This window comes from Mauremys mutica, unplaced genomic scaffold (genome assembly GCF_020497125.1).
Source record: "Mauremys mutica isolate MM-2020 ecotype Southern unplaced genomic scaffold, ASM2049712v1 Super-Scaffold_100210, whole genome shotgun sequence".
In the NCBI taxonomy this organism is placed as follows: Eukaryota; Metazoa; Chordata; order Testudines; family Geoemydidae; genus Mauremys; species Mauremys mutica.
In genome coordinates, this window is record NW_025423288.1 from 427521 (window position 1) to 453373 (window position 25853).

The following is a 25853-nucleotide window of genomic DNA, read 5'->3' on the forward strand; positions in this document are numbered from 1 at the left end:
TCACACTGTACCCTGGCCATTGATGAAGCTCCTTTTCAAAGCTTCTCTGATGAGCACCGCTTCCTGGTGTGCTCTTCTAATCTCCCTGGTGTCTGGCTGCGCGTAATCAGCGGCCAGGTGATTTGCCTCAGCCTCCCACCCCGCCATAAAGGTCTCCCCCTTACTCTCACAGAGATTGTGGAGAATACAGCAAGCAGCAATAACATAGGGGACATTGGTTTGGCTGAGGTCTGAGCGAGTCAGTAATGTGCGCCAGCGCGCCTTTAAACGGCCAAATGCACATTCCACCACCATTCTGCACTTGCTCAGCCTGTAATTGAACAGATCCTGACCACTGTCCAGGCTGCCTGTGTATGGCTTCATGAGCCATGGCATCAAGGGGTAGGCTGGGTCCCCCAGGATAACGACAGGCATTTCAACATCCCCAACTGTTATTTTCTGGTCTGGGAAGTAATTCCCTTGCTGCAGCCGTTTAAACAGAGTAGTGCTTCTGAATACGCGAGCGTCATGAACCCTCCCTGGCCATCCCACGTGGATGTTTGTGAAACGTCCCTTGTGATCCACCAGTGCTTGCAGCACCATTGAAAAGTACCCCTTCCGGTTTACGTACTGGGTGCCCTGGTGCTGCGGTGCCAAGATAGGGATATGGGTTCCATCTATCGCCCCCCCACAGTTAGGGAATCCCAGTGCAGCAAAGCCATCCACTATGGCCTGCACGTTTCCCAGAGTCACAACCTTTCGTAGCAGCAGCTTTGTGATTGCTTTGGCTACTTGCATCACAGCAGCCCCCACAGTAGATTTTCCAACTCCAAATTGATTCCCGACTGACCGGTAGCTGTCTGGCGTTGCAAGCTTCCACAGGGCTATCGCCACTCGCTTCTCTACTGTGAGGGCTGCTCTCATCTTGGTATTATGGCGTTTCAGGGCAGGGGCAAGCAAGTCACAAAGTTCCATGAAAGTGCCCTTACGCATGCGAAAGTTTCGCAGCCACTGGGAATCGTCCCACACCTGCAACACAATGCGGTCCCACCAGTCAGTGCTTGTTTCCCGGGCCCAAAATCGGCGTTCAATGGATAGAATCTGCCCCATTACCATCAGGATCTCCAAAGCGCCGGGGCCCACGGTTTGAGAGAATTCTGTGTCTACGTCCTCATCACTGTCATCGCCGCGCTGCCGTATCCGCCTCCTCCTCGACTTGGTTCGAAGCTCCTGGTTCACCATATACTGCACGAGAGTGTGCGAGGCGTTTAAAACATCCACGATTGCGGTATTGAGCTGAGCAGGGTCCATGCTTGCTGTGCTATGGCGTCTGCACAGTTCACCAAGCAAAAAAGGCGCGAAACGCTTGTCTGCTGCTTTCAGGGAGGGAGGGGTGAGGCTGTGCCCAGAACCACCCGCGACAATGATTTTTGCCCCATCAGGCACTGGGATCTAAACCCGGAAATGCCAAGGGGCGGGGGAAGCTGCGGGAACTATGGGATAGCTACGGGATAGCTACCCACAGTGCAACGCTCCAGAAATCGACGCTAGCCTCGGACCGCGGACGCACACCACCGAATTAATGTGCTTAGTGTGGCCGCGCGCACTCGATTTTATAAAATCTGTTTTACAAAACCGGTTTATGCAAATTCGGAATAGTCCCGTAGTGTAGACGTACCCTTAGACATGCATGGCTTAATCTTTGAAACAAGCATATGCTACTGGCAGGATCAACCAGGTAGCCGCGCTCCGGGGAATGGAAGGCGCGGAGGCCCCACCACCGTGGGGTGAGGGACGGGGACCCCCCGCGCCCGGCGGGCCCCCACCGGCCTTCCCCCCGGGAGGGGAAGGAGCGGGGCCCGCAACGCAGCTAGCGCGCAGAGCGCGCGGTGGGACCGACGGGGATGGCGATCCCCCAAAATCGGACCCGGGCCGCCCGACGGATGTCGGGCGGGGACAGAAGGGCGGAGGGCCCTCGGGACCCCGACGAGCCTCCCCCGTCTCCCTGGACGGGGGGACGGGGACGGGGGAAATCGCCACAGGCAGAGCGCTCCGGGAGCCGCCGAGGAAGGACGGCGGAAGGGACGGGGTGAGCCTCCGAAGAGAGCCCCCCGTCCCCCCGCTTACCCAGGCGGCCCGGGAGACACAACGCGGGACGAAAGCCCACCCGCGGGGAGGGGAGCTAGAGACAGGACGAGTCGGGGGGTGGAGGGGCTGTCGAGACGACCCCCCTTCTCCCGGCACCTCCCTCCGATCTCTCTCCCTCCCCGCATTCCACGGTGCTCTGGGTGACACCGAGGAGCGTCCGGCAGCAGGGCTGCTTTTCTGCTTCCCGGTGCTCTGGGCGGCATCGAAGAAGTTGGACGGGAGCCGGGCGGGAGCCGGGCCCCCGCGAGCCCGACCCTTCGCCCCGCTTTTCTTTCCCGGCGGCCCTTCAGTCGATTGACGTGACGGCACGGCTCGGAGGCAGCCGCCGCCACCTTCCGAGGCGACGCGCTAGAGAAGAAGTCGGCGACCCAGACGGGGAGGGCAGCGAGGGGTACTGGGGCTCCAGCGAGAGGGCGGTACGAGGGTCCCCAAGGGAACCGGAGCGCGCCCCTGCTCGCTCTCGCGACCGTGTTTGGCCCCGCCGAGCCTCGCGGCCGTCTGGGTTTTCTTTCGGACCCCTGGGCGGTCTGCCGGAGCCCCTTGACCTCGCACAGCGGAGATCTCGGCCCCCCATATGGGCACGGAAAAGGAGGGACGGGGGGGAGCCGGGTCCGCGCCCGGTCCCCGCCCTCCCACCACCTGGGAGGACGGAAGTCGATGTCGGTCCCTGGGATCGGTGCGTGCAAAAAGGCGAAGGGTCCCGATCCGCCTGAACACCGGACGGCCCCACCGTCGGGGTGCCGGCCCGCGAAGGGCCCTTCCTGTCGCGAACGTCAGGGCCACATCGGTCGGGAGGACGGTGGCCGGTGGGGCGCCGACGCCTGGAGCTCGGGTCCGGCCGCCTGGCCTACGCGGCGGACGTGCCGGGTGGCTTTCAGGGGGGGCCCCCCACGACACTTTGGCAGCGAGCCGGGGAAAGGAGGCCGTCCCGTGGCCGCTTTCCCCCCCCCGGGCGAGGTCGGGTACCAAACTCGGATTGGTCCCCTAGGCTGAGTTCCGGTTCTCAGAGGTTCTGAAAACCCTGTCCTCAAAAATCTCCGTGCACCTTTTTCAAAGGACACGTCGAAAAAGGCCGACCCGGGTACAGCGGGAGGAACTCGACTTTCGCGCCGACCTCCCCGTTCTCTCGTTCGCACGAGGCGGTTTCGGGCGACCCCTTCCGGACTTCCGCGGTACGACCGACCGCCAGGTCAACCACATGCTAGACGATGGGGTTGACCTGCTCTCCGAGGGGGGACTTGGAAATTTTTTCAGCCCGCGTCCCCGGGGGTTGACCTGGTGGACGAGCGGGGACTGCGTTTTTCTTCCCGCTCGGACAAATATCGATCGGCCCGCTTCCTCCGGCTTAACCAGGCGGCCGAGCGGCTCACCGTCCTCGGCCACGGAGAGTGACTCCCTCCCCCCCCCCAAGTCGTTTGGATCGGGCTCGTGGAAGTTTTTTTTTTTTTTTAATTCCCCCCCCCCCCCCAATTTTGCCTAGAGGCTCCGGGGAGTGCTGGAAGGTCACCCCGGTCCCCGGAGGAAAAAAATTATGAAAAAAGGGATCGGGATTTCCAGAGACCGGGTCCCCTCCGCCAAGCAAGCCGCCCAGGGCTCACCCTCCTCGGCCGCGGAGAATGACTTCAAACCCGGTAGTTTGGATCGGGCTCGTGGAAGGTTTTTTTCCAAAATTTGCCCAGAGGCTCTGGGGAGTTCTGCAAGGTCACCCTGGTCCCCGTAGCGGATATTTATTTATTTATTTTTGGAAAAAAGGATCGGGACCTCCGAGACCGGGTCCCCCACCGCCAAGCAAGCCGCCCAGGGCTCACCCTGCTCGGCCGCGGAGAATGACTTTCCCCAGGGTCGTTTGGATCGGGCACGGGGAAGGGTTTTATGTTTCTTTTTTTTTTTTCTTTTCCCCAAAAATGTGCCCGGAGGCTACGAGGAGTGCAGGAAGGTCAGCCTGGTCCCCGGAGGAAAAAAAATTTTTTTTTTAAAAAGGATCGGGACTTCCGAGACCGGGTCCCCGCCGCCAGGCAAGCCGCCCAGGGCTCCACGTCCCCGTCCGGAGCTCTGACGGCCGAAGGGAGAACCGGGTTGACCTGGTGGCGGGGAAGGGACTTTGAAAAATTTTCCCCGGCGAGCCCGGGGGACGACTGTTAAGCCTTCCTCCGGACCATCTGCGGAACGACTGTTAAGCCTCCCTCCCCAACCCCCGGACCTGCTGGGGGTCGACTATTAAGCCGGCCCCGGACCTGCAGGGGGTCGACTATTAAGTCCATCTCGGAGGTCCCGAGGAGGGGTGCTGCGCTGCCCTCGGTGTGGGGGGGACCGCCGGCCCAGAAGGCAAACCGGCCACCAGGTCAACCCGTCGAAACCAATGGGGGTGACCTGGTGCCCAGAAAGCCAACCGGCCGCCAGGTCAACCCGGAGCCCCGGCCACCGAAGGGAGAACCGGCCGCAGTGGTCCCCGGCCAGCAGGTCAACCCGGAGCTCGACGGCCCTAGGGAGAACCGGGTTGACCTGCTGGCCGGCCGCAGCGGTACTCGGCCACCAGGTAAACCCGGAGCTCCGACGCCTGTAGGGAGAACCGGGTTGACCTGCTAGCCGGCCGCAAGTCCTTCTCGTTCATCCATTCATGCGCGTCACTAATTAGATGACGAGGCATTTGGCTATTTATGTACAGGCGTGACTACCTGCCCTTTCCTGGTTACTTTGCGGCCAGTCCGCAGCCATATCCAGTGTTTAATAAAATTCAATTCATGATTTAAAGTAACAATCACCCATTTTCCAAACATTTAATTAAAATATGGTTTTAATTATTTATAAGGACAGATATTAAATAGCACTAAAAATTAAAATTTAATTTCAAGACATGGAAACTAAAATAACTAAAATTTAATTTAAGTTAATTTAATTTCAGCAAGATACACGGAATGGCAACTCTGGGATCTTTACCTGTCACTGAAAACCGCCAACATATCAATTGTAGAATAAAGGACAAGTCTACATATACTTTCTTTAAAATTCTTTCCCCTATCTATTGCAAAACGTAACAACTCATTATTCCCCTCACTCCATTTACCACGCGCTCCCACCACAAACCCAAAGAAGTGGATATTAACTCCCGTCAATTCTTTGATCTTAGTCTCTAAATCAAGATAATAAGTCACCTTCTCCCTATGGGCTTGCTTCAAACTTCCGGCATTATCTTCCCAACACACAGTGACATCGACCACCACTGCCGTATCTCCTTTTGTAAATACGATATCCGGCTTTCTCAATTCTCCCTTCTCATTTCTCAAATGGGGTTCTACAATAGCTTTCCACCCTACCTTTACTACCCTATCTACTAATGCTGAAACCACCCTATTATGTCTTTTAATTCTTATCTCCTTTGTTTTATAGCATTGACCCGAAATATGGGGAATCGTCTCTCTAACTTTACCACACCATCTACAGAGAGCGTTTACTCCTCCTCTTCCTCTCGCTAACGTCTCCCTTGTTGGATATATATTTGCCCTCAATTGAAGTGCAGCAATATATGCAGAGGACTTGATTTTATCCGAGTTCTTAAAAATCGAATTGCTAATTATATCATTCCTAAAATATTTTATGCCAACTCCTTGACATCTGATCCCAGCCCATCTTAAAAACTCCTCCTCTCTCCATTTTCTGGGATGAGGAGTTGCTGCACTAAAGACTATAATTTTATCAACCAAATTTTCACCTGCATATAGATAAGAGATCAATCCATGTGTCCCTAGAAACAATATGTCATCTCCATTTTCGTACTAACATATTTGGGACTTGCACACTAAATTTGGTGAGAGCTAAACCACCATCTCTTACCCTAGAATAAAATAGCCCATCGGTGGTGCATTGTGGTAGATGTAAAATATCTTTAACTATTCTCCTAACTAAAATATCCAAATCATTTAAAATATAAAATGGGGGTTCTATTCAAAGCAAATTATAAAATAACCTCGGTAAAATATAGGTCTGTAAAATCAATAATTTTTGAGCTGGTTTCAACGGAGCCTTATTTAAACTCTCATTCCATTCTATCAATTTCTCCTTAAGTGAGGACCCACCTACACCAATCCATGGATCTATTTGTGCCCCTAAATATTTCTCAAATTCCCCCGGCTGAACATACTCTATCTCCTCACTCCGTATTGTCCATTTACTTTTTGGATTCACTAAATAAGTTTTATATTTAGGTAAAATGTGAAATCCCTTCGTTTTATTCACATTTATCTGAAGATTGGTGCTATTACAGAAACTCTTTAAAATATCCAAATTTTTAACCATCTCTAAATGTGAATTACTTAAAATTGCCACATCATCGGCAAAAGCCAAGGACGTGACACTATTTCCTTGAACATAAAACCCGCTTCCATCTAATTCTAGTTTAGTTAAAAGTGGATCCAAAGCAATATTAAATAAAATCGGGGACAGAGGGTCACCTTGTTTTACCCCTCTCCTAATTAAAATAGACTCCGAATGTTTATCCCCAACCCACACCCTCGTTGTGCAATTATACAAATCTCTAACAATTTCAATAAAACGTTCATCAATAACGTATCTCTTAAGGCTAGCTATTATATGCCCATGGCCTACTGAATCAAATGCTTTAGCTAAGTCTATAAAGACTATAGCTATTTCATCTCCCTTACGCTTAGCTCCTTTGATCAAATTATCCAATATAGCAATATTTTCCTCACAACCCGGTGCAGCTATAAACCCTTTCTGCCTACTACAAATTTTCACTGCATCCGATAATCTTTTTGCTAATATTTTTGTATATAATCTTACCCATACTGATCCAATTGTTAATGGCCTCCAGGAGGTTAATTTCTTCAATTCCTCCTCATCTTGTGTTTTCGGTATTAAAATCGTTCTATTCTCCTTAAAAACAGCTGGGACCTGCCCATTTAAAAACCACATATTGAAAATTTTTGTAATAATTAAGGAGTCTAAATTAAAAATGTCCCTTAAATCACTTACCTTAATTTTATCGGGACCCGGGGCACTATCTTTTTTTATCTCCCTTAAAACATTTCTAACTTCATCCACAGAGATCGGACTCATTAATATATCATTATCCACCCTCTCCATGGATGAAGGCCACCCAACTATATTCCCATGTCTCGCATTACCTAATATATCTATAAAATACTTTTCTATTTCACCAATAGGGATTTCACAATTCACTTTATCTGGTTGTCCCATAATAACTCGAGCTAATCTCCTCCTATCATTAAATAATTGTTGATAAAACTTATATTTTGCTTTTTTAGTTGCATACCTTCTAATAGCACTGGACTGCTTCTTCCTTTCACTACCTACTGCCTTGCGTCTACCTTTTATCCTCGTCTCACCTTGTTTATCTCCTCCAAAATTCTTTCCATCTACTAAGGAGAGACATATATTCTCCAATTCAGTCCATCCAAATATTTTAGTTGAATCCTTCTTAAGTAATTCTTCAATTTCTAACAGCCTATTTATTATATCTTTACCTTCTCTACTTTGCTTTCCACACTTACCAATTAAACCCCTAGAATCCACTTCTGGATTCCTTTTTAATGATAAAATATTTTCTCTCGGAGGAGGAACATCTAAAATACTTTCTATAATCTGTCCTACCTCAGTCACCTGCTCCTGAGCTATTTCTTGCTTCTTCTTAGCTAACTCTCGCCTTTTATCTGCTATTTATTACTTTTTATCTTTAATTCACTTTCTATGCATTTATTTATATTTCTTTTCCCCATATATTTCTTCTCTAATAATACAAGTTGTTCAATTTCATCCTCAGTCCATATACGGACTCGGGATGCACCCTCTTTACTTTTACTCCTAACCCTCTCATTTATCCTTTGTTAATTCCTTATAGCCGGGTGTCGGTGTCTACAATGCTGGCTCAAGCCAGATTTAGTATGGAACGCAAGCCCACAGGCAGAACAGGTATGGCTCTTAGACGGGGTATCCACCTCCCTGGGCCTGCACTTAGGGTAGTGGCAAGCGATATTATGATATAGAGAGGCTTTGCCACACTTCTTACACAACACACGTATGGCCTTACTCCTATGTACTCCGGGGTTCAGCGGGACGAACTTGAAATATGCGCCGACTTCATGGTTCTCTTGGTTGTCCGAGGCGGTTTCGGGTGACCCCTTTGGACATCCACAGGACAACCGCCCACCAGGTCAATCCCATTCTAGCCCATGGGGTTGACCTGCTCTCTGAGAGCAAGGGATTTGGCTATTTCTCACGGGTTCCTTTTTCGAGTTATTCAGAGTGTAAAAACACATCAGGTAGCCCGTCCACTCAGTTTTACCAAATCCAGTGAGCGATCATGAGGTGTTATAATCATCACAAGATTCCCAGGAAAATTAGGGGTGTATATAGCTTGGCTAAGATATAGATTAGAGAAAAAGTATAAAACACAAGGGACAGAACCTCATGGAACAGTAGTTCTATTGTTTCTCCCTAAGCTCTCAAAAATTCTAAGTATATCTAGAGAGTACAATATAATCCTTTTACTAAAAAGTTTGTCATCTAAAGAGACCGGCCAATCTGACATACCTAGAGCTACTAAAACTTTCTCACTGATCTTTGGCCATTTCCCCCTAATACCTAGAGAGAACCCATAATATTCTATTTCCATAGCTCCAGTTAGTTCTCTTATCTGACTTGTTAGATCTTCATAATATTTCACCTTCTCCATAGCAGCGTCTTCAAATACCTTCTCTTTATATTCGAATCGGACGGTGACATCCACGACTAGGGCTTTTTCTCCTTTAACAAAAATAAGGTCAGGTTTTCTCAATTCCTTTCCCATGGTATTCAGATGTGATTCCACATGGATGACCCATTTTAATTTTCGAGCTTCCCGTTTCAGCATACTGCATAATTTATTATGTCTTCTAATACGAGCTTCTTGTACTGCCGGACATTGTCCTAAGATGTGTGATAGAGATTCATATAGCGCAGAACAATGTCTGCATCGCTACCCACAGTGCAACGCTCCAGAAATCGATGCTAGCCTCGGACCGTGGATGCACACCACCGAATTAATGTGCTTAGTATGGCCGCGTGCACTCGATTTTTTATAAACTGTTTTACTAAACCGGTTTATGTAAAATCGGAATAATCCCGTAGTGTAGACATACCCTTGTTTGTCTACCATGTCCTAGATATTCTCTAGTAGGATATACATTAACTTTAAGTTTGAGAGTCAGAAGGTACTGACGTTCTGAGAAACTGCGATGGTATTTCATCCTGACGTTGCTTATTGTATCATTATCAAAATGTTCTATTCCACTTCCTTGACAAGGCAGGTCTTTCCAATGAGTGAAATTGATTTTCCTCCAATTACATGGGGTTGGATATATCTTCCTTGGGGCTGGTTTTTCCCATTCATTGAGACGTTCCAATGTATGCTGAGGCAATCTATAGTCAATGAATACTGGATTGTTATTTTAGGGGTTTTGTCCTCCTTTCCTCCGGCAATCTTCCACAGATTTTGGTACTCTTCTTCGATATTATTTATTAATGTGATATTCTTGATTGTTGTATCATCCGAGTTGGCAATCCTATGCAATCACCATGCTTGGATTGAAGGAATAAGGCTAGCGAGTTGTCACATCTCTTGTTCTGGCATATATAAAACCATTACATGTATCCGCTGGAAGATGAAGCCATTGTTTCACCATGTTTCTAATGTTATTGTCCAATGAAGATAAAGACTTTTTAGTCTCAGTATGATCAGCCATATAGATGATTCTAGGTACTGTGTATACATTTAACATTGTTAACTTCTGAGAGGGCTTTAATGGAGCTTTTTTAAGTCTTTCAAGCCACATGTTGAGTTTTTCAGAAAGTAGAGGATTAGAAAACCCGGTCCATGGGTCAACTTTGAGTCCCAGATATTTTTCAGACTCACCAGGGAGAATCATGTTCAAATTATCTTTGTTTATCTTCCAAGCGTCACAATTGTTAATAGTATGTGAGTCGTGAGTGGGGTTTACAAAAAACCCATAGCACTTGTTAACTTGTATTTTTAGGCCAGTTAATCCACAGAAGGTTTCCAAAATCCCAATGTTTATAGTGATACCTGGGAGGATATAAATAAGCAAGACCAAATAGTCTGCAAAGGCCAAAGATGTTATCTTATTTATCCCAAAGGAGAATCCCATATGAGTCTTCTCTAGCGTTGTAATTAGAGGGTCAAGCGGAAGATTGAACAATAATGGAGAGATGGGATCTCCTTGCTTAACGCCAACTTTTATTGCAATAGATGATAAAGATTCTTTTCCGACTTCAATATAGGTGTGGACATTCTTATAAGAGTCACTGATGATATCCACCATATGCTGGTCCAGGCCCCTTTCTCTCAGTACCCACATGATATGATCATGCAATACTGTGTCAAATACCTTGGCAATATCGACAAATACCACTCCTAATGATTTTTTGCATTTCTTAGCTTGGTTTAGTATTATATGGAGAATTTTAAGATTCTCCAAACAGCCGAACATGGCAATAAATCCCCTTTGTTGTGCGTTCAATGGGCATGCCTTCATAAGTTGATTTGATATTATTCGCGAAATAAGCCGAAGCACAATGGATCCAATAGTCAATGGTCTCCAATTCCACAAGTCTTTTAAGGCTTCAGAATCTGTTGTTTTAGGGATCAACAGCTAACAGCAGTTTTTTATGCCATCGGGAATTATTCCTGTGATCAAGTATTAAATTGTTTCTCCAGTGCACTGCCATCCGGATCTATTAAGAGTTGTGGCAAACTGGGAACGTTCTTAATATTTTCTCTGAATTCTGTGTTGGTGCCTGTAGGAGGGGCTGAGGGGAGCCACACCAGCCCGCCACACGTACTCAGGTCAGGCCCCTTGCTTCGGGGCAGAGACGATAATACCGAGTCAGTTCGGGCTCAGGCCTCCAGCTGCAAGGCTGAGCAACAAAAAGTCAGAGGAGCTCAGGCCCTCTGGTTCAGGGGCTGAGCAGACAGTTTAGTGTATAGGCCCAGGCCCTTACGCCTGAGCGTTGAGGTGAGGGGGAGACTGCCACCTGTGAGAGGGGTGGCAGGGGGGACGCAGGCCCACCCACTCCTCTGCGTGCCAGCCCGGGGCCCTAGCAGCGGCGTGGATCCGCTGCAGTCAGTGGGGATCCTGGCCGCAACACACTGACATAGGCTCAGGTATATCTGCAGCCTGACCGGGGTCGGCTACCCCAGGGTCACTTCCAAACTCCCCCTCATTGGGTACCTGTCTTCCGCCGGCGTTGTCCGGTGGGTCCCAGGCCATGGGTTCCTCAGGATACCGGGCATGGGGAAGTTCAGGCCACTCCTCGGGAGGTCGGATGTGGGGAAGTTCAGGCGGCTCCTCTGGGTGACGACCACGGGGCAGGTCGGGCCAGTGCTCCTCCAGGTACCGAGCACGGGGCAGGCTGGGCTCGGGCACCAGCTTCTGCCCTCTCTGGCAGCCTGCTCCCAACTGAACGCTGAGGCCAGGCTTTTATACTTCCTGTCCCGTCCTCGCTACAGTGCCTCGGTGTCCCCTAGGAAGTTCTTAATATCTAGGTGGTGGACTAAGGTTGTGTGATTGCTGCAGAGCAATGGGCCACTGCACCTAAATGCCTGGCACTCTGTCTCCTAGCAACTGATGGCCTGGGCCCCTTCTCTGCAAAGGTGCCAACTGAAGGTGTTGGAGACAGAGGTCAGGTGACCTCCTGGCCCGGGAAAGGAACTGAGCAGAGGAGGAGGGGCTGGAGCAGAGAAAGCGAGGCATTTTAAAACATTGACAAATCAGATTAAAGAACTGACTGGGGCCAATGAAGTCAAATACTATGGTTTCCCTCTAGGAGCAAGAGGGAAATGGCTGAAGATCAATGCGAAAGTCCTTTCAGCCTGGGCATGCCAGAATACCAACAAGGAAGAACTGCCAGGCTTTTTAGTCAAAGGGCTCTATTGCATTCCCTAGATGTTATTAATACCTTTGTTAGCATGGGAGAGAATAAATAAAACCACTGTTCCATGAAGTTCTGTCCTTCATGTGCAGACTTTCCTTTCTCTTGACCGATCTGTTATTCAAACTATATACCCCCCCACCTTCCATGGGAATCTTGTAAGGATAATAATAATTCATGACCACTCACACTGGACACGGCACCTGTCAGGCTCGGCTAGGCATGAGTGGCCAGTCCCCGATTGTCGCGCAAGAAATTTTTTAAAGTCCCCATTCAGCCACCAGGTCAACCCCAGTCCTGCAGTTTTGGGGGTTGTGGGCCCCCCATGGAGGAGGCTGCACACCTGCTATCCAGGCCGGCCAGGCCAGGCCTCACCTGGGGGGCTGTTAGAGGATTTGGGGTGGCTCTATGGGCCAGCAGCTGGGCATAGATGGTCCTAGCAATTCTGGGCGTGTCCGCTCCAGGGCCAGGGGTGCCTCCTGCAATCTCAGAGGCTGTGAGTCCCTGGTGGAGGAAGCTGGGGGGAGCTGGACACCCACTGCCCAGCTTGCTAGGCCAGGCCTTGCCAGGGTGGCTGCTGGAGGATTTGGGGTGGTTCTGCAAGCCAGTGGCTGGGTGCAGGGGGGAGTCAGAGCAACTGATACTGATCAGATCAAGCAGTTCTGCAGTGCTCCAAGAAGGACAGCGTTTGCTGCGTGGAGCCCCAATGGTCAGCTGGGAAGATGGGATGTGAATACTCCATGCTGAGCAAACAGGAAGGGGAATTTCAAAAATTCCTGGACCTTTAAAGGGAGAAGGGCGGAAGGTGTTTACCTGGCTGCAGGGCAGCGGAGTTGAAACTGCTGACTAGAGGGGTCAGGATAGGCATTGAGAGACGCCTCCCAGAGGCCAACCAGAGCACTAAAATAAAGCACAGTGTCTACACTAGCACTTTGGTGACAAAACTTTTGCATAAAAACCCTTACGACTCTCATCAAAGTGGTTTTATCATGTCACTGAAACTGAGGAGTTCCATCGCCGAAAGCGGCTTTGCACCTCTGTAGACAAGGCTTAGGTGCAGCATGGGAGAATGACATCTGTTATCTGGCCAATAGAAGTCAGAGTTTTACTGCCTTAAAATTTCAGAAAAAAAATTCAGACCCAAGCCATGTGCGGTGGGGAGACTGGTGGGGGTTTCTTTGGTTTTGTTTTCTCATTTTAAATGTCTTTGTTCATTTTGATGGGGAAAATGTTTGTAGAAAGCCAAGAAAAATTAAAAATGTGCACAGGAGTGAGCAAGTTTCTGAGCGCCAGGGTAGGGGTGGAGAGTTACATGCAGGGGGTTTAGGGGATAAACAAGAGGCTTTTGCTGCAGCACAGAGAGAGATTTTGCAGTTTCATTTTTCCCAAGTGACAAGTCCCCCACATTGCCCCCTTGCTGCTGCTGCCCCAGCTCAGACCCCATGGTCACCCCTAGGTGTAGTTCAGTAGGCGCTCAAACCTTATTAGACATCAGAGAATCAACACAGGGAGCGACCCGATGAATGCTGTGAATGCGGAAAAACCTTTGCTCGGCTCTCAATCCTTAGTAATCATCAGAGGATTCACACAAGGGAGAACCCCTATGAATGCTCCGGGTGTGGGAAACAGTTCTGTCAGAGCTCAGCCCTTATTTGTCATCCGAGAAGCTGCATATTGCTAATTCCCACATACTGAACTTTGAGGCACCATTTGTCACTGTGGTCTCTCAACTCCCTCACCTGAGTTGTTTGCTTTTCAATTTTGCAGCTCACCTTTCCTTGGGATGAGTCCCACACTCTTTTTCATCACCTCCTTTGTGCTATGTCATGGAGGTGGGTGTCCCTCCAATAGGAATGTCCATCAGCTCCAGGAAGGGTGAACCAGGAGTGACTTTAACTAGGTACATGAAGGTTAAATGTACCTGGATCTTGACTGCACCAGGATTTGCCATGGAGTTAGCTAGCTTGAGTTCACTATCCTGATATAAAAGCAGAGATAAAAGTGTGGGGGGAAAGGCAGCCTCCAGCTGCTATGATATTCCAGGCAGGACTGAATCTCCATTAGACTAAGCTTAAAGAACGGAATGACCGGAAGTCATTCCCATTTTTGCCCAGGCGCCCCCGGCCGACCTCACCGAGGCCAGCCAGGAGCACTCACAGGATGATGATGATGGATACCAGTCATATTGCACTGTCTGCCATCGGGGAAGGGAAGGGGATGCTGCTGTGTAGCGCTGCAGCACCACGTCTGCCAGCAGCATCCGGTGACATTGAAAAAAGGTGAGAAACGATTTGCCTCTCTTTTCTTTCACGGAAGGGGAGAGGCTGATGACATATACCCTGAACCACGCATGACAAAGTTTTTGACCCTTCAGGCTTCAGGAGCTCAGCCAAGAATGCAAATAGTTTTTGGAGAGTGCGGGAACTGTGGGATAGCTCGAGTCCTCAGTCCCCCCTCCCTCCCTCCATGGGCGGCCATTTGATTCTTTGTCTTTCCGTTATGCTCGTCTCAGTTCCTTAAGTTTCACGCAGCACTGTGTTCAGTCTCTATTGTGGCCTCTGTCTATCATAGCCTTGGAGATTTTTTCAAATGCTTTGGCATTTTGTCTTTTGGAACGGAGTTCTGATAGAATAGATTCATCTCCCCATACAGAGATCAGCTTCAGTATCTCCTGTACGGTCCATGCTGGAGCTCTTGTTTGATTCCGGGACTGCATGGTCATCTGTGCTGATCGGCGCTCCATGCTGGGCAATAGGAAATGAAATTCAAAAGTTCGTGGGGCTTTTCCTGTCTACCTGGCCAGTGCATCCGAGTTCAGATCGCTGTCCAGAGCGGTCACAATGGTGCACTGTAGGATAGCGCCCGGAGGCCAATACTGTCGAATTGCAGCCACACTAACCCTAATTCGAAATGGCAATACCGATTTCAGCGCTACTCCCCTCGCCGGGGAGGAGTACAGATATCGATATTAAGAGCCCTTTATATCGATACAAAGGGCTTCGTTGTGTGGATGGGTGCAGGGTTAATGCGATTTAACGCTGCTAAATTCGATATAAACTCGTAGGGTAGACCAGGCCCCACACTCAACACACGTGTTATTTCTCTCTCCCCTGGGGATTCTCTGCTGGGCCGTGGTTTCCTTGAGAAGTCTGTGAGTTCTCCGATAATAAACAGAATAACCAACCTTCTGCATTGCCTGGTTTCCCTGCCACCTCTCTGGAATGTGCTGACTCTCACAGGCTTTTCCCTGATCACAACTCCTGGACACACTCCCTTTGCATCTTTGCAATAGTGTGCCATGAGGTTCCACTTCCTCATCATCTTCCTGCTGAGAATTCTGCTCCATGGTCTCACTCACCAGCCCAGCACCTGCTGGGACACAGAAAGAAAAACCATCACAAACAGGAATAGAAAAGGGGAAAACAAACTGGAAGAACAGCTGGAGATGAAAAAAAATCAGGGACTGAAGTTCCCCAAACTCTTCCCCAAAGGGGAGAGAGGAAGAGATGAATTCTTCAGCCAGTTGCCACCCAAATACTCAGGCAGAACGAAGTGCAGGGAGGGAGCTACTGCCAGGAGTTAGTCAGAATGAATAGGAAGTAGGGCTGTCAATTCATTGCAGTTAAACCAACCTGAGAAGGAGCCAGAATTTACCAATGTACATTGCCAAAGAGCCACAGCAATACATCAGCAGCACCCCCATAAGCTTCCTCCCCCAAGCTCCCAGCACCTCCCACCAACGGATCAGTGCCTCCCCCTCCCTCCCCACACCTCCCAATCAGCTTTTTTTGTGGCATGCAGGAGGCTCTGGGGGGGGAGGGGGAGGAGAAAGGGCACGGCAGGCTCAGGGAAGGGGGCAGGAAGGAGTGGAGTGGGGGCAGGGCCTGTAGCAGAGCCAGGGGTTGAGCAGTGAGCAACCCCCAGCACATTGGAAAGTTGGCACCTGTAGCTCCAGCCCCAGAGTCGGTGCCAAGACAAGGAGCCACATAGTAACTTCTGAAGAGCCACATGTGGCTCCGGAGCCACAGGTTGGCCACCCCTGGTCTAGATAATACTTAGTCCTGCCATGAGTGCAGGGGACTGGACTAGGTGACCTCTCTAGGTCCCTTCCAGTCCTACGATTCTATAAACTACATTAAAACACAGTTAAGGTGGCCTAGTGCTGCCTCTGCCCTTCCAGTATGTGGAGAGTGGCGAAAGTTAAACATCTGAGAACCAGGAAATGAAGAACTACCCACCACACCTGCAAAAGGAAGCTTACGCCCTAACCTTGGGGCTAGCAAATGTCACTGGGAATAGGTCAGTAAGGGTCGAGCAACGGTTTACCAACCAACCAGGGAAAATTTGGCACTTGCATCTCTTCAAGTCTGCAACTCAGCACTGGATGCCTGCGTGGAAGATATTTTCATCAAAACACAAGCTATTCAGCTCACTACAATGGTAACTGGATGAAAGTGTATGGCTCCTACTATATGGAAGGTCGGACTAGATGACCTAATAGTATCTCCTGACCTTAAAATGTACTGATCAATGATCAATAGAAGGAAGACTAAGAACATGCCATTATTTGTGTTGTGTCAGCTGTAGCTTTACATGAACAGCGGAGGGAACAGTTGGAGTAGCTTGGCAGAGCCGGGACTGTGAGAAGAAGAGAGGTGTGTGTGAATCTCCAAAGAACAGGTATTCCTCACGTCAGTGCTAAGTGTTGTAGGTTGTGTCATTGACACAACCTACAAGGTGTGTTCTTGTCACGAGGGTTGTCAGCATTCTGGTGGTATATGTGCTAATGGCCTCCAATGCTCAATGGGGGTAAGTGAAGGAATCCTGAGCGCGAGGGTAGAGGGGTGGTGACATTAGGAAAGTCTGAGATGGATAGTGAGCAGCAGACTCAGTGTTTGAGTGCAGGCCAAGCGTAGGTAGCTTCTGTTCCCTGCACTGGACCTAACCAAGTTTTGCCTTAGCAAAGAGAAGGCGTTGGGCTTTGTGTTATCCTGCTCCTGAGCTCTGCCCCAAAGTGTTGTGTGGCAGGCGGGGCAAAGTGCCAGTATGTGTCATTGGCCTGTTGGAGTGTTGCTGAAACAGGGCAGAGTAGAGGTCGCATTGTGGGGTCTTGTGAACCTCAACTCTTCTTTCCCCTTCTAATAACTGAGGGGATGGGAATCCTTACCCAGCGAGGTCACGTTCTCATAGTTCTCCTGCACGTCTCTGTGGAGGGCTCTCTGAGCGGGGTCCAGCAGAGCCCACTCTTCTTCGGTGAAATACACAGCCCCCTCCTCGCAGGCCATTGGCCCCTGAAAGAGCAAGTGCCCCTCACTCAGTACCTGCTGCCTACCGACAACCCCACTGCTCACAGGGGAGGGGCCAATCACTTGGAAGCTGTGGGAGGCAGGCAGGCAGCATAGTTCCACCCACACCCCCATCACAGGACAGCAGCCAGGAAGCATCAAGGGGAGGCAGGGGCGGCTCTAGAAAATAGGCTGCCCCAAGCAGCGCGGTGCGCTGCGCCGCCCTTCCCCGGTCCCGCGGCGGGTCCCCTCTTCCCGCGGCTCCGGCTGAGCTCCCGCAGGCATGCCTGCGGCAGGTCCACCGGAGCCAAATGCCGCCCCCCAGGGGAAGGGCCGCCCCACGCGCCTGCTTGGTGCGCTGGGGTCTAGAGCCGCCCCTGAAGGGAGGGGAGACAAAGAGCACCCCCACTCCTCCCAGCAGAGAGAGGGGGCAGGAGTCTTCCCATTCCTCACTCACCTACTAGCCAGAGGCTGGGACAGGAGATGGAGCCCGCAGCAGGGTCCAGGGACAGCTCCCTGGTGTGAATGGCAACACCCTCCTCATTGCCAGCAGCCAGATGGGAGGGGATGACGTGTCTCCCCTGGGCCTCACTGGTGGGTGCCCCTTTAGATCACACCGGTACCTCTGGCTAGTAGGTTCAGGCTCCCGTACTGAAGTCTGGTAAGTTTCCCTAGCCCCATACGGGGGGGGGGGGTGTTTCCTGCTTGACTAATTAGGGAATTCCCACCCACAAACCATAGGGGGCTGGTGCTGGGATCTAGGCACCACAGTAAACAAATCTCGGCAGATTTATCACACCCTGTCCCCCTCCCTTCCTCCACCTTGTGGCTTTCCTACCCCCTCCCGCTTCCAGACCAGCCCCCTCGGACGTGCCCACTGTGATGTTACTGACATGAACTGTGACCGTATAGATCACCGCTGCAACCAGGGGCCTATGGCTGCACCAGGTCTTGTACAGGGGAGGTCCAGTGGGGTGTCTACGGAAAGGTTGTAGTTTGCTGGTTATGACTATGCTGCCTGTATGTGTGTATCATTTTTGTATTTGAAGTTATGAATATTGGCCATGCACTTGTATCTCAATGTGTTTCATCCTAAGTAGCCTCAGTGAAGCATTTGGTCAGTTTCTTGAGAACGGGCACTCAGGCCTTGACTACACTTGCGAGTTATAGTGCAATAAAGCCGCCCACAGCGCTGTAACTCACTCTCCGTCCACACTGGCAAGGCACATGCAGCGCTGCATCTCCGTGGCTACAGCGCTGCAGGTACTCCGCCTCCCCGAGAGGAATAACAGCTGCTGCAGAGTGGCTGAGACGCTCCCGCTCCAGTGTAAACGGGGAGTAACCTTATTACGCAGTGATTGACCTCCAGAAACTCCCCATAATCCTTTTAAGTGAAGGTTCCTCTCCTTGTTTTGTTGTGATGCCTCTCTTTGTTTTGTTGTGAACTCCGGGCTCAGGGAGCTGCTTGTCAAAAAACCAAACACAGCTCCTGTTTGCTGTGAATGAGTAGAGGGAGGCAGGGGGGCTCCCTTTGGAACGCCGACAACTAATGTTTGCTTGAAGAGAGAGGCAGCGCGGGGGAGGAGGGATGGGGGTTGGAGGGAAGCTGCTTATCTGGTTTGTGAGAAAAAAACCAAACAGCTGCTGTTTGCTTTCAGTGAGAGAGGGGTGGAGGAGGGAGGGGGTCGGAACTTGCAAGGCAGGGTGCTGACACTCTCAGCAGTCCAAAACCCCACTCTCTCTCTCCCGCCACGCTCCCTGTCACACTCCACCCACCCCCCTTTTGAAAAGCATGTTGCAGCCACTTGAATGCTGGGATAGCTGCCCATAATGCACCACTCCCAATGCCGCTGCAAATGTGGCCACACCAGTGCGCTGTCAGTATGGACAGACTGCAGCGCTTTCCCTACTCAGCTGTACGAAGGCAGGTTTAACTCCCAGCGCTGTACAGCTGCAAGTGTAGCCATACCCTGAGTGTCTGTGTGATAAGTAACCCTGGCCCAGCAGCCCTGACTCCAGCAGCCTGCCTCTCATACCCCAAGCACATTCTGGTTTGGGAGGGAGTAGGCTCAGTGTTTGAAGAGAAGGGCAGGGGTAGGAACCTTCTGTTCATTATGCCGGACCTAACCCCCAGTTTCACTTGAGCAAACACGAGCTATTTGACACTGTGCAATACTGCTCCTGTGCTCTGTTCCCAAAGTGTTCTGGAGCAGGGGTGGGGAGGGTCCTCTGTGTCACTGGCATATTGGGGTGATGCTGAAACAGGACAGAGTGGAGGTAGCATTGTGGGCCTGGCATGAACCTTATCTCTTAACTTCCCCTACCAAGAAGGGAGGAGATTGGAATCCTTACCCAGCGAGGTCACGTTCTCATAGTTCTCCTGCATGACATCTCTGCAGAGGGCTCTCTGAGCAGGGTCCAGCAGAGCCCACTCTTCCCTGGTGAAATACACAGCCAGCTCCTCGAAGGTCACCGGCCCCTGAAAGAGCAAGAGTCCAACACTCAGTACCTGCTGCCCCACTCACAGCCCCACTGTTCATGGGGCAGAGGAGCCCATCAAAGGGAAGCTCTGGGTGGATCGCAGTCAGAGTCCAACTCCCACCCTGCTCAGAGCATCCAGGAAACACCAGGGTGAGGGGATGAAGAGAGCCCCTTGTCTCTCCCAGCAGATCCATCACACCCCTACTAGCCACTGACCGATAGAGGAGATGGACCTCCTAGCCGGGTCCAAGGAGAGCTCCCTGGTAGGAAGCCCAACACCCTCCCCATTGTGAGGAGCTGGATATGAAGGGAGGGGAATCTACCCTACGCCTGACTGGTGGGTGCCCCCTTCATATCTCACAGCAGCCGCTGGTTAGTCGGGTCAGGCTCCAGCACTGGGAGTCTGGTCAGTTTTCCTAGCTCCGTGTAGGTGGATTATTTTCTGTTTCACCAATTAGGGCATTTCCACCTCCAAACCTTATGGGTCTGTTCCTAGAATCTAGGCTCCTTATTAAACAACTCCCAGCAGGTTTGCCACACTCTGTCCTCCTCCCTTTCCCACCTTATGCATTTCCTGCCCCGCTCCAACCTCCAAACCAGACTGTGCAAACCTTCCCATCTCCGCTGTATTTGCTGTCCCTCTCCCCCCTGCAGGAACCCACCAGCAACCCCCCGACAATCCCTACCTCAACAGGCTCCTCTGCAGCCATTTCTCTCCCCTGTCCCATGGCAGGATGGGATGAGCTGAAGTGAAACATGGACATCATTCTGCAGCCTGGGAGGGTGAGAAGGGCAGTTGTGGGGGTTACAGAACAGGTTTCAGTTAATTTCACATCACGATTCCCCCAGGCCCTTTCCCTGCAGACAGACATCCTAGATTCTGCCATGCTGGGAAATGCTCAATCTCTTTATTACAGTGTAGACCTGGCCCCTCCTGCCAGGCTAAGCCCACACAGACATTTTTAACCTCCCTTCTCCGTCCCTCCATCCCGTAACAAAGTCTCTGAACACAAGGCTAGAAAAGAGCAGAACCCAAGGAGTCACTGTGGGGGATTCCCTCGGACACTGACCCCACAGCAGCCACACCCCAGCAGGAGAGATATGGAGTCAGGAACTGGTTTTTCCTCTGTCTGATCCTCATCTTTTCAACAGGAAAGTGACTCTACCCAGGGTGCAGTAATACATCTGTCTGGGCAGATAACAGATCTGGAAAACTCTCTCCAAACTCTCCTCTCCCACGGCCTCTTTCAGGCTCTCTTTCTCCTTCTCTCTCCTTTTCCCTGTTCCCTCTCCCTGCCCATCGGATAGGAAAGTCCCATTCCTGGGTAGTTTGCTCCCCCATGGCTGGATTTGCTCCTGCAATTGCTAACGGGAGAAGAAAGGACCCGGGGAAGGGGGGGGCTATTTGTGTAGAGTCATTTTAAGGCCAGACCCCAGCATTTTCCCTTCGTTTCCTTCAGTTACTTGGAATGTTTGCCTGAGAACTTAGTACTAACAGGGCTACCCTAGGGGGGCTGGTACTAGCTGGAGAAAGTCATCCCCTGGGCCAGGCAGAGAAGCAGCTTTAATTAAGGGCACATCCCAGCACAGAACCCCGCTGGGGGAGCAGCAGCAGCTAAGCCGGGTCTCCCAGATCACAATGGAGGCTGCAGCGACTGCCCCAGGAAGCTGAACCCCAATATCCTGAGCAGAGAGGGACAGAGCGTTTGAGCAGCTTCCCTCCTTTAGCTCTCTGGGGAGAGCAGCTAATCAGAGCCCCTCCTCACAGGGAGAATTGCTGATCTCATTTGCCCCACTGTCCATCCAGAGTCACTCCTTGTCTTTCCATGCAGTGACTCTGGATTAACAATGGTCTCAATGAAACCAGATTTCAGGAAGAAGGAGTCCAGAACGCTGTGGAAGAGACCATTCTGTGGCATTTCTAGCCCCCTTCTCACCTGCCTCACCCCCCAGATCTAGGGCAAGGACTGGGGGCACCAATTTTCCAAACGGAACTGAAGTTCCTGCAGTTTTCAAAAGAGGAAAAAAGCAAAATCTGTGATTTCACACTAACAGTGTCTGATAAGTGGATAGAAAGTTATCACAGTGATGGGGCATGTGGCTGGAGAATGCCGGGCAGTGCCTGGAGCCAGGGCTCTGGCACAAGTTGATCAGAGAGAAGGATCATGGTTAATAGCAGTTCCCAGAGCCCCCAGCCAGGGGCTCCAGCCAGACCCCAAACAGGGTCCCACCTGGGATGCATCCCCCCCCCCCCCCGAGTCCCTTGCCAGGGGCCCCAGATACCCCTCAAAGCCCCATCGGGCAGGGAATCCCCACCAGACCATGGCTGCCAGGTTGGGAATCCCAAAGGGTTCCCCCCACTAACAGCCCCCAGCAGCCAGGGACACCCCCCGCCTCCAAGGGAACCCTCCACTGGGAACTCAGTCCCTCACTGTCTGCCTAGGAGCAACCCCCTGCCCCCAAGCAGGATCTGCCCTGCCATTTGTCTGGGACCCCCTGATGCTTTACAGTGGGACCCCTCACTCTGCTTGCCTAGCATCCCCTGACCTAGTGCCAGGGATCCCCCCCCACCCCCAGCTCTGTCCCCTGAGCATGGCAACGATCCCAGGAGCCAGCGGGGGAAGCCCAGACAGAGCCCCTGGCACAGCATCAGGCTCCCTCTAACCCCCTGTCCCGCCTCCCCAAGAGACGCCCACCTCTGCTGTTCTGCAGCCAACAGGCTCCCAGCGATACCCACCTCCAGGACCCACAGCCTCAGGGCTGGGCACTTCAGAACCACCCCCCGAAACCCCAAACCTCCAGAACCCCCCAACCTGACTAGGGTACCCCCTGCCCAGCCACCCAGAGGCCTCCCCCTCCCACAATGCCCCTTCAGCTCCAGCTGCAATCTCCCCACACAGACACCCCACCCCCTACCCCAGCAACAGTGTTACCTCACTGTGTCTGCTAAGTGGATAGAAAGTTATCACTGCCCCCCCCCGCTGGCCAGTCACCCGGGCAGAGGGATCCCTGGGGGGTGCTGCTTTAACAGGAGAATGGAAGGCCTGGAGAACAAGAAAGGCAAGTAATGTCCATGGCCAGTCACTAGCAAATAGTGGCCACCATGGATCCACCCCAGAGGTGGCTACAGCTTAGCACTGCGGGAATCAACCCCTCCCAGAAACCATTTGCCATGGGGAGCCGAGAGAGCGGATCATGGGGGGGGGGGGCGAATCTCCCCGAATGTTACAGCCCGAGCGAGACCCCGAGAGAGAAACGGGGCAGAACCGGAGAGACTCTGTACCGGGGGCGAGAGGCGCCAACAGGGACAGGAGCCAATTAACTCCCCGCCACTTCCCCCCCCCGGGAATTTTCTGGCTGCCCAGAGAGAGTTCAAACCCCCCCCCACCGCGTCCCACCGACCTTCCCCCCCCCGCAACTCCGGCTTCTCCTCCCCCGCCCGACACCCCCCCGGGCTGCTGCGGCTCCTGGGGCCAGGGCGGCTCCGAGGCTTCTCCCGGGTTCCCCGGGGCAGAGTCACGTGCCCGCCCCGCCCCCCCCCCGAGGTCTCTCACTCACCGGCTCACACGGAGGCGGCAGCAGCAGCAGCTTTGTTCTCCCGCCCCCAGCGGGGCTCGCACGGAGCATGCGCAGTTCCAGCTGCTGACCCCTCCCTCACCCGGGCTGGAGAAGGCGGACGCGCTCCCGGGGCAGGCTGGGAGATGTAGTTCCGGACTCTCGCTGAAGCGGAAGTGACGTCAGCGAGGGAGGCGGAGCCGGAGGGCGAATGCGGGCGGGGCGCTGCGGTTCTGCCTGGCTCGTGCGGGGCCGTTGGAGCCTCTCCCGGGCCGGAGAAGGTTTGTGCCGCTGGGGCTCTGGGCATGCGCAGATCGCGGTGGGAGACCTTCATTAACCCCCCCGTGCCCGGCCCGGGCCCCGCCCCCGCTGCGGAGCTGCAGCCTCCAGGTCCCGGCGCGAGCCCGGGGGCGGGGGGTGAGACCGGGCGGGAGGGTCCCGGGGGGGCTGGGAAATGGGCGGGGGGGAAGTGTCGGTGCAGCCCGGACATGGCCGGGGGGGGGGAGGAGCCGGTGACCCCCGAGGAGCGGGGAGAGAAAGGGGGGGGCTGAGATCCCCTCGGATTTACCGCTGCCCCCCCCGTGGGGACCCCCCCGCCCTGCCCCCTTTCTCCCTAGAGAGCCACGAGCAGCCCCCAGGGTGACCCCCCCTCCCCCAACCCCTGAGAAGTTCCCTGTCTCCCCCCCCCCGACTGTGCCCCATTTTCTCTCCCCTTCGCCAGTGTCCAGCTCTCCCTGGGGCTGGTGGGGGCCTTGGGGGTGTCTGGGGCCCCTGGCCAGGGACTCTGGGGACTGGGGGCCAGGGAAGATCTGGCAAGACCCTGGCTGGGGCTGTGGGGGTGTCTGGGGCCCCGGCTGTGGGGTCTGGGGACTGGGGGGTGTCTGGGGGCTGCTACTAACCCTGATCCTGCACCCGGATCAGTTTGTGCCACAATCCTGGCTCCAAGCGCGGCCAGGCAGCCCCCAGCCAGGCCCACTCACCCTGATAACTTTCTATCCACTTATCAAACACTGTCAAGCGAAATCACAGATTTTGCTTTTTTCTGCTCTTGAAAACTGCAGGAACTTCTAATCCCGTAGGGAATATTCATCTCCCAGTCCTTGTCCTAGATCGGGCATGTGAGGCAGGTGGGAAGGGGGCTAGAAATGCCACACAATGGTCTCTTCCACAGCGTTCTGGACTCCTTCTTTCTGAAATCTGGTTTCATTGAGACCATTGTTAATCCAGACTCACTGCATGGAAAGACAAGGAGTGACTCCAAATGGACAGTGGGGCAAATGAGATCAGCAGTTCTCCCTGTGAGGAGGGGCTTTCATTAGCTGCTCTCCCCAGAGAGCTAAAGGAGGGAAGCTGCTCAAACGCTCTGTCCCTCTCTGCCCGGGATATTGGGGTTCAGCTTCCTGGGGCAGTCGCTGCAGCCTCCATTGTGATCTGGGAGACCAGGCTTAGCAGCTGCTGCTCCCCCAGCGGGGCTCTGTGCTGGGATGTGCCCTTAATTAAAGCTGCTTCTCTGCCCTGCCCAGGGGATGACTTTCTCCAGCTGCTACTAACCCCTTGGGGCAGCCCTGGGCTCTGTTAATACAAATTCTACCAGACTCCAGGTAACAGACAGACCTCAGGGAAAGTGCTGGGGACTGGCAAGAAGGTGACTCTGCACAAACAGCCCCTCGTCATTTCTTCCCATTAGCAATTGCCAGAAGCAAATCCAGCCATGGGAGAGCAAAGCCCCCAGGAATGGGACTGTCCCAGCCAGAGGGGCAGGGAGAGAGGACAGGGGAAGGAGAGACTGAAAGGGGCAGTGGGAGAAATGAGTGGGGGGAGAGATTTCCAGCTCTCTAGTCCACCCAGACACATGTATTGCAGCATCCCTGGGCAGAACCACTTTCCAGTGATCAAGAAAAGAATCAGACAGAGGAAAAAAGCTGGTTCTTGACTCCATATTCCCCCTGCTGGGGTGTGACTGCCGGGGGGTCAGTGTCCGAGGGAATCCCCCACAGTGACTCCTTTGGTTCTGCTCTTTTCTAGCCTTGTGTTCAGAGACTTAGTTATGAGATTGGGGGAGGGAGAAGGAAGGTTAAAAATCTCTCTGTGGGCTTAGCCTGGCAGGAGGGGCCAGCTCCACACTGTAATAAAGAGATTGAGCATTTTCCCAGGATGGCAGAATCTAGGATGTCTGTCTGCAGGGAAAGGGCCTGGGGGAATCGTCCTGTGACATTAACTAAAGCCTGTTCTGTAACCCCCACAACTGCCCTTCTCACCCTCCCAGGCTGCAGAATGACGTCCATGTTTCACTCCAGCTCATCCCATCCTGCCATGGGACAGGGGAGAGAAATGGCTGCAGAGGAGGCTGTTCAGGTAGGGATTATCGGGGGGTTACTGGTGGGTTCCTGCAGGAGGGAGAGGGACAGCAAATACACCGGAGATGGGAAGATTTGCACAGTC

General features: G+C 52.4%; 1 protein-coding gene, 2 long non-coding RNA genes and 1 pseudogene across 3 annotated transcripts in view; 1 reads left to right on the forward strand and 3 right to left on the reverse strand.

Moving 5' to 3' along the window:
* LOC123360053 overlaps window positions 1-1711 on the reverse strand; it is a 5931-nt gene extending 4220 nt beyond the window's left edge. Inside the window, exon 1 of the long non-coding RNA XR_006575950.1 lies at window positions 1666-1711. This is a non-coding gene — a long non-coding RNA (uncharacterized LOC123360053). The remainder of the gene's footprint in view (window positions 1-1665) is intronic.
* Window positions 1-12977, reverse strand: part of LOC123360054 — an 18926-nt gene extending 5949 nt beyond the window's left edge. Inside the window, exons 1-2 of the long non-coding RNA XR_006575951.1 lie at window positions 12967-12977; window positions 4606-4609 (exon numbers count right to left, since the gene is read on the reverse strand). This is a non-coding gene — a long non-coding RNA (uncharacterized LOC123360054). The remainder of the gene's footprint in view (window positions 1-4605; window positions 4610-12966) is intronic.
* The window catches only part of LOC123360056, a 94838-nt pseudogene extending 81053 nt beyond the window's left edge, over window positions 1-13785 (forward strand).
* Window positions 13786-13909: 124 nt separating this feature from the next.
* On the reverse strand, window positions 13910-19787 carry LOC123360057 (zinc finger protein 3-like). Its single transcript, XM_045001172.1, has 5 exons — window positions 19728-19787; window positions 17258-17381; window positions 15275-15462; window positions 14768-14834; window positions 13910-14022 (listed from the first exon to the last, which is right to left on the reverse strand). Exons 2-5 carry the CDS (start codon window positions 17373-17375, stop codon window positions 13910-13912), a joined length of 486 nt encoding a protein of 161 aa, XP_044857107.1. The 5' UTR covers window positions 17376-17381; window positions 19728-19787.
* Between the last annotated feature and the right edge of the window lie 6066 nt (window positions 19788-25853).

Excerpts from the sequence above, each read along its gene's own strand:
- LOC123360057 (XM_045001172.1), bottom strand. The coding sequence starts at position 17,375 with ATGGCCTGCGAGGAGGGGGCTGTGTATTTCACCGAAGAAGAGTGGGCT. Across the intron at positions 15,463-17,257 it reads TGAGAACGTGACCTCGCTGG|CAGGTGCTGGGCTGGTGAGT; the intron begins GTAAGGATTCCC and ends TCTGTGTCCCAG. Across the intron at positions 14,835-15,274 it reads GAAACCAGGCAATGCAGAAG|CATGGAGCGCCGATCAGCAC; the intron begins GTTGGTTATTCT and ends CCTATTGCCCAG.